Source organism: Struthio camelus, chromosome 7, assembly GCF_040807025.1.
Source record: "Struthio camelus isolate bStrCam1 chromosome 7, bStrCam1.hap1, whole genome shotgun sequence".
Classification (NCBI taxonomy): domain Eukaryota; kingdom Metazoa; phylum Chordata; class Aves; order Struthioniformes; family Struthionidae; genus Struthio; species Struthio camelus.
Window position 1 is genome coordinate 37,223,181 of NC_090948.1, and position 14,232 is coordinate 37,237,412.

The window sequence follows — 14,232 nt, forward strand, 5'->3', positions numbered from 1 at the left end:
ACAGAGAGTGGTATTCATACCAGTCAGTGCTGGGCCTGGTCTTTATTAGGCAAATGATGCAGTTGATGTGATTATGTCCATATCAGTAGTAAGGTCATCTTGATCTTATGACTGTTGAATTGCAAACAGTTTGTGACTTCATAAGCTAAAGGATTTTTTTTCTCCGTAGTCTGCTAGCTGTTGTGAACTATCTTGAAGCTTTTATCTCCAGCTCCAGGCATTCAGTGCAGCAGGAGATAAATGTCATGACTATATTGCCCTTGATACTGAACTATGTCAAAGCTCTGGCTTCGGTGAGCCAACTCCATCTTTTCAAGAAACTCTTCAGTTTTATCTTGAGCGTATTCGTTCTTGAACAATTTTTGTCTGGCAAGTTAAGTTTATTCTCAATGAAGGACTTTTTATGTTGCTGTAATGTTTGAGTCAGACACAAGTGATTTACAATCAAATTTATCTTCTCATTTGACCAGACTTGACAAATGGTAGGGTATATATGAATTAAATACTATATCAGCATACAAAGGCGAGAGTAGTTATCCTTTTACATATTTTTCTTAAAGGTTTCTTCTATCTTCCCAGTATTTTTTTTCTATCAATAAGGGAGGGTAATATGATTCTCATAGACAGAGCCCTTTCAAACTTGAGTTTGTTCTGCTTTTGCTTCTAGGAGATTGATGAGTATATTGTGCAAGCCAAAGAAAGAGGCTATGAGACCATGGTGAATTTCGGAAGGCAAGGGTTGAATTTGGCAGCAACTGCTGCAGTGACAGCAGCTGTGAAGGTAACTCTTTGCTTGCCTTAACTGCTTTTATCCTTGATATACTTACTGAGCAGTGCAATGGAATCGAGGATTTGCCCTTCGTGAATGAAGAGATTAATTCTGCAAGTATATTGAAAACGTGGAACGCAATTTGTTGACTTCATTTGTTTAAAGTGGCTTGTACTTATTTATTGGATGATGGGGACCAGTTTACTGTAATTCAGAAGATATCATACAGTTTTCTATGCAGGCTGTTAGTAAAGATGACCATTGTTTCTCTTCTGTCTCTGTTGTGCTTTCCTGTTGGTAAACAAAGTATTTATAGGATTTCTGGCTTCTTTCTGCTGTTTTCCTCCAATCAACTTGAGGTAACTGCATATATGAAGTAAGGCATGAAAAATTACTACCACAGATAAGTTATATTGACACGATTAACTTGTTTGCAACTTATTGATTGAAACATTTAAATTAATGCACTGAGCGTAAGCTTGCATATTGCTGTTTAGCAACTCTTGCTCTGTCTTTGTATTGTATCTTCCCTTAAACCCCAAAGTAAAGTAATCTTTGGTTCTTCCTGATTTGAGTTCCCTTCAGAACTCATGATCTGCAGTTGAATTTCAGGTGGTTCTAGAGCAAGGGAAAAAATTGTAAGTTCAAAACTAAAGCTTTTAAGCAACTAGTGACCTGCCCAAAGGAGTAGAACTGACCAGCATAATGACTCCTTTGTAATGTGTATCCTACCTAATACTCCATTTAAACACAAACAAGTAGTGTGGGTAGAAGGAAGTTTATGTTCTAGCTAAATGATCATTTCAAGGCTATCGGGACTAATTTTCTCCTGGAAATATATGGAAGTGTTGCGTTCATAGTAACAGGACTGAAAACTTGAAAGCTGTTAATGGATGTCATGAAGCAATGTAGAGATCTAGGTTGTCTAAGTTAAGTACAGTTAGCGTTTAACTTAAAAATGCCTTTGATTTCTCAAACAAAAAGCTCATATACAAACACAGGAATTTCTTAAGAACTGCATTTTCAAATGCTACTTCAAAGGAAAGCTTTGGAAAAGATTAGGTATTCTGTTTGTGCATGTTCTCTCTCTTTAAAGATGTACGTGGGTAGTACTTTAAAAATAACAGTTCTGTGTAAAATGAGCATAATGAGCTTGAAATATTGAAAATGTGCTTCAGTTTGGTCACTGGTTCTATTATTATTATTTCACGTTCTGAGTATTGCCTTAAGGCATGAAATAATTTAGAATTCAATAGAGTATACCTCCAGAGGAATAATGGTATCCAGCATGAAAATGGGTCATTTAAAAAAAAAAAAAAAAAAAAAAAACCTCTAAAACTCAGTGTGTTGCTGGGAAAAACTGAGCTGTGCTATTCTAAATGCTAAAAGTGCTAATTTTTTTGCCAAACAGCAATAGTAACATACCACAGTATGCACCTGTAATGATACTTATGTTGTGTTTTTTCCTCATGTCTGGCTGGCTAAGGATGGATGTTTCCCTGTTAATCCTTATAGTGCTACAGAAATATTGTAAAACAAATAACATGCATACCTCCTCCCACTTTCTTCCCAAGTAACAAATAACTTTTGCCCAAATGTCCATGTTTGGATTTCATTGCTATTCGGCTGTGACTGGCAAGATGCCTGCTCTGTTTGTTAAAACTTGTTAAACATGCTCATGAATATTTGTACAGAATTAGTTCAGTGCAGATGAGACACTTGGGCAAAACATCCACCACAATACCAAATACCTAAAATAGACATGATTTCTAAAGAGTATTAAACAGGAGACTCTCAGGAAAATCTTTATTTTGGCATGTTAAACCTCTCTGCAGTTTGTCATTCCAAAAAGCTGAGTGTGACTGCTCTGTGCAAGCAAATGGAGACAATGCATGTGTTCTTGATTTTGTTCCCTATTTTTCAAGAGCTGACTGCTGCCTCCAGCAGGTGAAAAGATTATCCCTTCAGCATGAGGTGGTGGAGTATGCTATAGGATTTCAGGAATGGAATCCTCTTAGTGGAAACAGTTCTGATGGGAAAGAGACACCCTTTCATCACTTTTTTTTTTTTTTTTTTTTAAATAGAGCTGGCGTGCTTATTCTGATATGGTGGATCTCAAATTAGGAGCTGAGACTGGAAGGCCAAGTGTGAGAGGAGGTCTAAAGAAAGCTTCTACTCACTAAAGTGCCCAAGCAAAGGACACTAGGATCTCTGCCTAAGCTGACTTTAGAGGGGTGGTAAAATTGCCTGGAAACTCTCTGGAATATTTACAAGATGAAAAGTGGGAAAGAACAGTGTTCTCCAAGGGCTGTCAGAGGAATGTGGGATTAGTGCTGAAAGGCTAGTTGGCTGAGTAGGGGAGGCTGGAGCAGACAGACACGCCCTAGGTCCGTCTACTGAAATTTGTCATAGATTTAAACCTGCTTTACTGTAGTTAAGTTGAAGTGTAATTGGCAAAAGTAATGGCTTCTGGTTTACATTCGTATACTGACGTTTTTGGCTGGTATTAGCCACTCTTCACGTAAAATGCATCTCCAAACAATACCTTTTCAATCAAAGTTGCTTTTTCCTTAAGCAGTTGACAAGAAAGTGTGTTTACCCAGTTTGCCTCCGTTGACTGTATTGGTTGACCTGTACCACTTGAAACTATTTCAAAATCTGCTAAACAGCATACATTAGAAAAAAATTGTGTTGCTGTCATGTTAATTAAGAAAACGTCTTTCTAAGATCCTAAATTCAGGATACTTAAGAGATGAAGTATACTCTAGGTTGACCTTTACGGTTTGTTAATTAAAAAACCAAAACTTTCTTTAGGGTATAAAAGACTCATTAAAGGGATTTTGTTGCTAATGTGAAATTTGTTGGAGCTCTTCCAGTTCAACTGTATATGGATTTTTGGAACTTATGCCCACAATGCAAAGTTGCACAAATATGTCTTATATTTTGATGCGTTTGCTTTCTAGATCCTTGGAGACATGAGTTGCCTGTACATTCCAATTTTTGTCAGCACTTACGTTCTGACTTCTCAGGCTACTAGAGAAAACGAGTTTCAACACTTGTGGGAAAGGTAGCTAATTAAGCTGTGAAATACGTTATCCTCTTATGCAAGGTCACATAACTATTGTTCATTTAAAAATATTTTTTAAAAACTACTTTTTTGAGGGCATATGTTTCTGTATGCCTTCTCTACATCCCAAGTCTGCTACCTCTTGGCTGATTAAGGTTGTTCTAAAGGCCTTGCTCAGTCTGCCCCTTCTTCCAGCTTGGTGCGTGATTTTGCAGCCAACTGTGGCCTATAGCCAGTATTACTGTTAGCAGCTCACTTCAACAGCTATATTGCTTTCATCCCTCCCTGCGGCATGGTGCGGAGGTCATTCATGGGACAGCCATCCCCTCTCTAGGCTGCAAGGGAGCAGGAGTGGCCCCCCTGTCAGCCACAGATCCGGGGAGAACAGCTGGGAATGTGGGCACTGCACGCGGCAGCTTAGGGGCCAGGAGGTCCCCAGCGGCTCTGTGTGCATGGAGGCTGTGCAGAGCTTGTTCCACTGAAGGCAGGCAGCTTTGGTCAGTGATCCAGGCAACTGAAGGGGACCAAGTCCAATTTCAACAAAGCTGAGTCCCTGAGGCAGATGCAGTGTGTGGTGTCTGTTTACAACAACCATGGGTTAAGTACATAGTCTGTAAAAATACCCAAGCTAGCAGAATAGAGAAGGGTGTTCCATATATGAGGGTCAGCTGAAGAGACTGCATGCTAATAACTTTCTAGTGTCTGAGTAGTCTCAAAGCAGTCCATTTAAGTAGGCTATATCTACTTAAAACTAGATCTAAAACCTGTTAACAGCTTACAAACTGGTACTCCAGACTGCTCACTGGTCATGAATGTGGTCTCTGAAGAATATTTAATGTGTTTCAGGAAATACTAATGAAAAAATAAGCAGACTCATTCTTTAATAGTTAAGCTTTCTTTGTCTTAAACAGAACACCACAATTCATTACTCTTCAATGTTTGTTTACATTCAAACATGAGCCACTGAAGTTGTTCTATACATCTTTGCCTGTGCTGTAACTGTAAATATCTGGTTCAGTGTGCTCTTATGATATGGTCTAGTTGGCAATCTCTGGGCTGGATCTAGCCCACAGTATCTCTTCCTTACTGATAGGAATTGTAGAGTAATTGGATACCAGTGCAGGCATGTAGCCTGGCATGGAGCCAGAGGGGAGCTGCAACTGTTGCTGCTCTTGTGGAGGGGGCCGGACCTCAGGTGGCTGTGTGCGTGGCCAGGGCAGGGCTGATGGCTACTGCCATGCCCCTGGGGTGAGGGTGGGAGCAGAAGAATCCCCCTTCAGCCCCTCCTGCGCATGGACTGTTGTCTTCCATTTTGCAGGCAAACATCTTGCTTTCAAGCTGTGGCCAGAGAGTTACTCTCTTCCTATTTCCTAAATAAGATAGGAAAACTCCTAATACATAATCTTCTAAATGTGAACATTGTTCTTAGGTTTCCTTTAGCAGATGATGTTTAATATTTTTCAGATGGGCTTTCATTTTGAGCTGCAGGTAATCCAGATCTTCATGAAAAGCTTACTTTCAATACAAAGCAATTACCTGTTTCTTCAGGGCTTTGGTGGTGAAATAATCTTCCTAAAAGGAGGAGGAGGAGACTATGGGAGACTGTAGGGAGTATCTGCATAAGACTGTACAATATGTGACACTGGTTATGCAGTACAGCAGTGGATGTAAAGCCCCCATTCCTATTGTGACTGTCAGGCATATATGCTGCATCTAATATATGTGGGTTTTTTCAAACTTCTTAATATTTGTTGCATGCATAACTTGAGTGAAACTTTCCATCTTGGCAAGTACTCTTGGAATGAAGGCGCCATCTATTATGTCCTCGTTGAATGAGGCAGTGTTCCACGAGAGCTCTCGCCTCGGAGCTGGGCAGTTTGGTTAAGGGCACAGTGTTATTCTATGGCACATAATTTGACTTTTTTCCTTTGGAACCGAAATTCGGTATGCAAAAGCTGCCTTGTGAAAGAAGGCTGAAAATTGCCAACCAGGACCTAATCCCTGGCCCCTCCAGTGAGGAACAGTGAATATAGGCTTGTAACTTGAATTCTTCCTAGTACATTATTTATTATAATCCTAATTGTGTTATGCTATACAGTTTCCATATGATTATTACATCACCTGATGAACAAACTCATTATGCGGCTATTAAGCAAGTGTGTTCTTTCTGTACCTTGCTTAGGGCCAAATCCAGCTTCTGTCACTATGCTATAGTAGACGCTCTCTAGTTTTAAGGCTAGAGAGTTGGGCTGAATTTATATGGATTCTGCTGAGAACTGAATGGGTCTGTTTCATGTATTGATCAATGTTCAGTGACTGAGACTGGGCTCCACTTGCATCTCTTCCAGGAGTGTGTGCAGACTGACTGACAGACTGTGCATTGCAACAAATACTTTAAGCTGGTATTTGCTGTCAAAGGAAGCAGTCCTGTCTCTTTGTGTTTTCTTGTGTCCTCACAGCTGGGTGTTAGTCCTCAGTATAGCTGGTTCCTGATACAGTTTAAAATGCAAATGTGTTTTCATGCAAGAACAGGAGTAGCAAAAGGGCAGGATGCCTGTTGTAGTGACAGACAAATGAACTTAAGAACTTATTTGAAGTGTTTGTGGAGCAGCAGTCAGCTCCAAAGCAGGGAGTGGCTAAGCAAGCCATTTAACTTCAGAATTTCTAGCATATTTTACACACAGACTTTGCAGTGTCAATAATGTGTTGTAACTCAAAGCCAAAAACTGCAGTTGTGTTCTTGAACTGTTACTCTTCCTACATGTATGTAGGAAGAACTGGAAAAATGGAGGCTTCTGCTTCCCTCATGAGGAACTCTTTCTTAATTGTTTAATTGCGATGTATGACTGATGCTGTAAGAATTGGATTATGTGGTTCTTGCCTGTGTAGAATGCTCTCTTAATTTTACATGTGGGGTTAATGACTAGTCATTAGCCCAACAGAGTATTTGGTTTCAGCCACTCCCTCCCCCACCCCTTGTGCAAGCTTGAGGACTGTCACTCCACTCTGTGCTTTACGTGGCTTTTTTTAACAGGGATGAATTTAGTGTGCTGGCCTACCATCTGCAAACAGTTGTTGGCACAAGAATGGTAACAAATGGTTGGGGCCAGTGGTGCAAGAACTGCCTTAGGCTGATGCTGCTGCCAAGAAAGGTGTGGCCCGAGCACACTTCTGCTACTGTTAGGTAGTGTTCATATGAGGAATTTTACTCAAATACTTAATTTCTAAGAATGAAATCAAATCTTGAAGCCTTGTTCAAGATGGGATTCATGCACAACAGCAGTCAACCTTCCTCTGAAGTTGTGCAATTTTTGCTTCGTATGTCCAAGAGGGAAGAATTAAATGTTGTTTTAACATGACATTGAGTAATGTATTTGTTCTTCAGGTTGCCTAGTACAGTAAGTTGCATCTGATCTTACTGTACAGTATTAAAGATTAAGATGCTTGACAAAACTTCTCCCCAAAGGGAGACTTTCTACATCTGTCATGTAGAAGAGATGTAGACAAAGACTATAAGGAATGCTAATGTTCAAATATGATTAACTGTCATTGCATGTAGTGTTAATTTTTGGGTTTGTATTATCTTACTTAAAGATGCCCTAGTAAGAGCACCTGCTAGGCTGTAGTCCAGACAGAACCTCTTTGGTTTATGGTTTCAAGTTTCTGTCAACTAGAGCTTTTGTAGTGCTGGTGGTTTTCCAGTCATTTGGGTTAATGTTGCATTGTATTTTCACTGCTATTTTCCTTTCTTCCATGTATTCACATTTGTGGAAGGTAAAATGTAAAATTTATATTTATCTTCAACGACATCTTTTTTTTTTAGATGAAAGTGTTAAAACCACTGCCATGCTACCTAGCACTGCTTCAGAAATATGGCGTTCAAAGTGGATTGAGCATATCTGATGGATTTTGTAGTTCTAAATTTCCCCCCCACCCACCCAGAAAGCCATTATTTGCTCAGATTGAGAGAAATGAGACATTAGTGATGAAACTCTGAACAATCCTTAACCTCTTTCCCCTGAGTAACATGTGGCTAAGCTTGGGTAAAAGCAATACGTAACAGCAAATGTAAATTTACTGCATGCCTATGTTCAATGAGTTTTGTAATACAGTAAGAAAGCTTGGGCTTAACCGTCTTAACCCAGCTTGAAAGGTGAAGTCAAAAACCTCTCTGTTTTCAGAGATACTCCTCTTGTATTTCAGAGTCAAGGTGCAATAACTGAGAAACTGAGAAGTTTTAGTATGCATGACTTGACTACTATACAAGGAGATGAGCCAGTGGGACAGAGACCTTATCAAACACTTCCAGAAACAAAAAAGAAAATCAGAGCGTCTGCAAGTGAATCTTCAGGTAAGTATCTGTATAAAACTAAAGGATTTTGGTTTTGGCTATAAAACAGCGCATGAAAGACAAAAGCGGGGAAGAATAGGAGTACGTTTTCCATCTAGAAATGGTAAAGGCTCCAAAGGATTCCTGCACGTTTGAACAGAGTTGATTTGAGCAGGATACATTGCATCAGTTAAATACCTCCAAAACTACTTTCTTCTCACAGCCAGTAACAGTGTAGTCAACATGCTCATTACTCCTATCTTTGGCACTTAGCAACAAGAGTTACTAGCCATGGTAAAACTTAATGAGGGGAAGATAATAGTAAGAATGAGAACATTAAGTTGTCGTAGTAGGCTGCACATCAACACTGAAAAGATGGTGTGTAGTGACCAATGTGTTTCTGCGGAAGACTTCCTTTATTAATGCACTGTTCTCTTCAGCTTCTGCTGCTTAAAGAGACTTCAGCAGATATGTCGTTTGTGCCTTTCTAAATTGAGAGGCTAAAATGTAAAGTGGATGGTATTACAAAAGCTTTGTTCATTTGGTTGGTTTTGCTCCCTTGCTTCCACCCCCCCACACACCTTATTTTAATTAAGCCTCTCTTTCCTTTACACCTCTCCATTTTGGGGGAGCAGTGGTGGTTGTGGAGTATAAAGAATTCCGAGAATCAAATGGTATCCCACAGTACCTCTGAGGAATAAATAGCTGCATGAATGGCCTGAAGCTCAATTGTTTATTGAGCCCAGGTGGTGGGTGTCCTGTGCAGGTCAGTGTAAAGACAGGGGTACTGGCCAGAGGAAAGGCCTATGAATTTGCTGAGCTGCATTACAGATGATGTCACTGCAGCTGTTGTGCAGGGCCTATTCCTCTGTAACAGAGCATTAGTTATTTACCTGAACTAACTTGAAAATGCTCAAAATTCAAATTTTCAATAGAAATTATTTAGCTACAGATTATGGTACATAAATAACCAGTAATTATGAGATTCAGTCTCATGTTAAAACAATTTGTTAGAACTAGTTTAACTTTCTGAATTGTTTCTACTTCTGGACTGAAATCTACTATTCTGGACCAAAATCTACTAGGCTTTTCTGTGTATGTGCTTTTATATTTCTGTTTATATATATATATATATATATATATATATATAAATACACACACACACAAAAAACACGGGAAAGAGTTGCAAGGACTATGAAGCAAGGTTTTGTTGCGTTTAGCAGACTGAAATCTGAGCTGGAAGTTCCTACACAAGCCAGTTGGAAAGACCTAGCTGTTGTGAAAAAGGCAAATGTGATCTTGATGCTTCAGAAGAGATGTATCAGTACAGATAAGGAAGTAAGTGTAAGTCTCCCTCCATGCATTCCTAATGAGATACTGTTTGGAATACAGCATATGATGCAAATCTTCCATGTTCAATAAGAGTGAATTAAAGCTGTATTAGAGGCATAGACAGGTTGCTGCTAGAATGGCAAAGGAGGCAAGTCTGCCTCGAATAGATGTGAAGTAGATGAGCTTGATCCTAAACTTAGGAAAAGAAAAGCTGAAAAGGGGAGGTTGAGGGAGTAAAAAAGGATCAAGAGAAAGTCTACTTAAGCCTAAATAAACTGCTGACTAAAGTTGTCTTAATGGACACTTATCATAAATAAGACTAGTTTTGGGGTCTGAAAGATTGTCTGTAAGTGTTAGAGCCTGTAGGTTCTGGAATGGTTTTCTAAATGGAGGCCTGGGTACAAAAAAGACCCCTTTTGAGGGCCTTATGATATGTCTGTGATGGGAGACTGGGCTTTCATGACCCTAAAGATCTTTCCAGCACTTGTTTTTAAGCAGTTTGCACCCTCTAGTGAGAGTCCCTAGTAATAATCTTGGTCCTAGTTTGCAGGGTTTAAATACCTTAAAAATAACACTTCAACATTGTATCTATCTGAAATGAACTTTGATATTAAATATGTACAGAGGTACATGAATATGAGGAAAGATAATCATAGATTTAAAAACCCTAGTTCTAGATCCTAAGTTATAAGTGTGAACAACTCTGGCAGTAAACTGGAGAAATGAAGTAGAAAGGTTAGGACTCCTTCCTAGAGGAGGAGGAGGAGGAGGGCAGTCAAGTAGGTTGGGAGAAGAAACATCATCAGTTGATGTTAATTAAGCTTACATGGAATTGGAAAGTAAATCATGAAGAACATTGTTCTTTTTCTTGCTTTTAGACTTCCTAGTTTTCATCTGGCATTTAATCTAATGTCTCTTCTGGGACTCAAGGCATGCTACTAAAAAAAAAAAAGCACAGATATATTATAATTCCTAAGTGAGAAATAACATGAAACTTGGAACTATTTTATTATTAAGGCTGCTGTGAACTTGTCATGAATACAGTATTTTGCGTTAATCCTAAACTGCAGTAACTTAAACTCTTCCAAGTAAACATGAAGCTGCGTTCTAGTTGCTAGAATGTGTCAGTGAACTTTTTCATTTGGAGGGAATCCTCTGTGGATGGAAGACCAATGTAGAATTTTTAATGGGAACAGTAAAGGCAGTGGTGATGGGAAGGGAGGAGGAAACTAAACTTGGGCAACTAGAAACCTTCTGATTTGCTTTTAATTCTGAGATAGTAAAACCAGCAAGTCTAGTGTAAAATATGAAGCGATGCACAGACACTTCTCTGACTTTTTGATGCTAAGGTTTTAAAGTATGTAGTAAGTTCAGAATTTACAATAGGGATGGTGGAAGGTAAGTCTCCCATGTAGTAGCTTTTATCTGTAAAGGCAGAACTTTCAGCATAATATATTGTAAGTTGTCAGGATGTGAAGAGGTAGTTACTGTTCAGATGACTGGTCTCAGTGCCAGTGTTAATGCATTTATTAGTGACTGTGGAAGACGAGAGGATACACATAAAATGTAGGCGAGAGATCAGAATGAGGATTTTCATCCACCTGTGCACAGTAGTGTTTTTTTCCTAAAATAGCCTTCAAACAGCATTGTGGCAAAGAACTTAAGTACGTCTCAATGACCAATATGGCTTTTCCAGTTCAATGCAAAGCAAAAAATAACAATTGATGGTTTAATTTTAGACAGTTTGATAACAGATTGGTTTAATTTTTAACAGTTTAAGGGACCGTTGCATTACATACCTGTGGAATTAAGTGGCTTGTACTCTACAAATTGCAGAATGCATTGCTCCTGGTAGACTAGATGCCTTTTTTCCCCCCCCTCCAAACAGCTGGCAGACTAATATATCCTTTAGATAAATAAAGGATGTGTGTTAAAGATGAAGCTCGTAGCTTTTATTAGAAATCTAAGAGTTTCAGCTATGTCCTATCAGACCCTTTTACACACCTATTTTTTTAAAGGTTACAAAATTCCTTTGGAAAAAAATCCTGGAGATGATAAAACAGATGAAGAGATGGAGGGGACCCATTCAGAAGATGAGATGTTTGCTGAGAGAGGCCTTCGAAGGTCTCAGAGCATGAAATCTGTGAAAACTATTAAAGGCCGTAAAGATGCAAGTATAATTTTACTTAAGTACTGAATTTGTTTAACAATGTACCTTGATGCTTTTAATGCAGGAATTTAAAGTATTTTTTTCTTAATCTTAGAGGGGTTATCAATAATAACTGGGTTGTAGAATGTCATATGGAAAAGGAAGTATATGATAACAATATCAAAGCTTGGAGCTCTTGTACTTTGGGGTGCTTAAGTGGAATGTGTGTGTGGGGGGGGAACTATGTAGAATTAAAAGGGAGGAGGAGATGGAAATAGATATGTGCTTGTGACGTTAGTACTGGCACCTCCAAGCCCAGATTCCAGAAACTGCTTGCCTTGGGAGGGGGTGTAGATAATGTTGTCACCTGCATTTGAGCGTCCTAGTTGTGAGCGCTTACATGTCTGCTGTTTAATGGATGAAAGAAGATTCAGATTTTTTGGTTCCCATGGATATTTTGAGCAATCACATATTGCCTGCTTTCACTTGTCACCCCACTTTTGTAACCACAAAGAGAAGTTTCTGTGTAGGATTCAAAGTCCTTTGTATATATGTGTGTCACAGAATTAAAGATTCTTCAGAATAAATGTCTATGGAATCTCACAAGAGCTCTTAAGTAATTCTGAGGAAACAGTTGACTCTCCCTTCTTGTCTCGTTTTATTGAAAAGGCAACTCTGCCATAGCTAGATTAACTTACTGAATACACGGAGTGCCTGAAGTGCATTAAAAGACATTTTACTGAATTGCAGTAGTAGAAAGTTTATTTTTATTAAATATTATTCACATAATATTTCTGTGTGTAGTGATTGTAACTTTTTGTTAAGTTTTGATTTTTTTTTCTCCTCAGATACGATACGGATCACTGAAATACAGAGTGAAGAAGAGACCTACAGTGTATTTTTGAGTGTACTGCACAAAGCCTGCAAGACAAACTGCTGTAGTATTACTTGACTTCAGTACATCAAGTGTTTAAGATCTGTCTGTATAATTCATATAACAAATATGTATGAATAGATATGGGAGGACTTGGTTTTATGAGCCCGTTGGATAAAGTATTCCTTTGCTTTTCTGTAATTGCTTATTGGTCAGACATAAATCTGGCCAAGTTCTAGTATGAATTTCAGCACTCCTTAGATAAGAATTAAATGAGTGACAGAAAATAGCATGGCTTTTTCCAGGGGTACTAACAGACCCAAATAATTGAAGTCCAATTGAAGTAGCAGAAGCTGTAAGTATTTGGAACTCATGCTGTCAAACCTAGTATCCCCTAGATTACAGGGAAAGATAGGAATACTTTGAATATTTTTCTGAGCTACAGTTCCTGAGAAGGCCTCTATGTAACTTAAAAAGGTACTGTTTAAAGGGCAGTGAATGAAGGTGGGGAAGGAAAAGGAAAGACCAGATAGATCTAGTATATTCTTAAGATCTTCTCTCATCGTATTTCCAAGCTTGAGAAACTTACATAATACTAATGGGTGCAAACTGAGGGTACGTGTAGCACTTTATGCAAAACTACATAGTTTTGCACACTACTAACTTACAGCTGTACATGTCATTTTAGTGACTTTTTAGGTAGGTTAGATTTTATCTTTTGAACGCCAGCAATTCATGTATTTCATAGTCCTTAAAGTTATCCTGATTTGCTGAAGTACACCTAAGATGCTGTAGATAACATTAAGTGTTAGAAGCAGTTATCATGTGCCTTTCTGTATGTTACAGGGCTGTAGGGTATTTTGTCTGTGGTGTTCCCCTCCCTGCCCCCTCCTCAGCTAGAGAGAGGTAAGGCTATGGCTAGGTATGGCTTTACAAAGTCAGTTTTTGGTTTAAATTGTGGTAAGTGAAACTTGTAGCAATTCCAGTGATAGGCTGCTCAAATCCCTGAGGTCTATCAGCTGTGTAATAGAAGTCATGCTGACATGAAGGCATGTATTATAGACTATTCGGGCCATAGGTTGTTTTTGCTCTGGATTACTTTAAGAATATATATATATATATATGTGTGTGTGTGTATATATATATTTATAGTGTGTATATTTCATATCATACATGGATTCTAAAATTGGCTGTGTAGTATTTTCTACTGCTGCTGGAGTTACTACTAAAATATTTACATATAAATAGCTTTTTCTAACTGTCTTCTAACTGATTGAGTCAGTCATGCCACAAGCTAGTGTCCCATGTCATAAATATTTGCACGGTAAGATTAACTTTGGAATCTCATTCAAGGCAGGGACTTGTCAAAAATGACCTTTCGAGGTCCCTTTTGGTTCTATTTTCTGTAACTTTCAGAGGTAGACTGATTTTAAATTTTCTATGTGACCATTGCTACTGTGGATCGGGGGGAGAAAAGCCCCTACTCCTTGTAGATAGTATTTTACTACTTGGCATTGGCAGACATGGTGTTACTTTTCTTTACAGGAAAGTGGTATGTGTTCCCTCTTATCCTTGGATCTTGGACGCTGATCCTTACACCTTCCCCCAGATATGGCAGTCAGCCGCAAGTCTGAGCGCTTTTTAAACTTTTTCTTGAGGCTTGGGTCTGCTGCAGTTCTTTTTGTTTGTATTTTTATAGCTATAACTTCAC

General features: G+C 38.7%; 1 protein-coding gene across 6 annotated transcripts in view; it reads left to right on the top strand.

Moving 5' to 3' along the window:
- REEP3 (receptor accessory protein 3) overlaps positions 1 to 13,776 on the top strand; it is a 39,496-nt gene extending 25,720 nt beyond the window's left edge. For 3 of the 6 annotated variants that reach the window (XM_068950834.1, XM_068950836.1, XM_068950835.1), the window contains 4 exons: positions 668 to 781; positions 8,040 to 8,187; positions 11,517 to 11,668; positions 12,496 to 13,642. In XM_068950834.1, the coding sequence (XP_068806935.1) occupies positions 668 to 781; positions 8,040 to 8,187; positions 11,517 to 11,668; positions 12,496 to 12,552 (471 nt within the window). In that variant the 3' untranslated portion in view covers positions 12,553 to 13,642. Of the gene's footprint in view, positions 1 to 667; positions 782 to 8,039; positions 8,188 to 11,516; positions 11,669 to 12,495 lie in introns of all 6 variants that reach the window. The other 3 variants (XM_068950831.1, XM_068950830.1, XM_068950832.1) reach the window with 2 other exon arrangements.
- Positions 13,777 to 14,232: the final 456 nt, after the last annotated feature.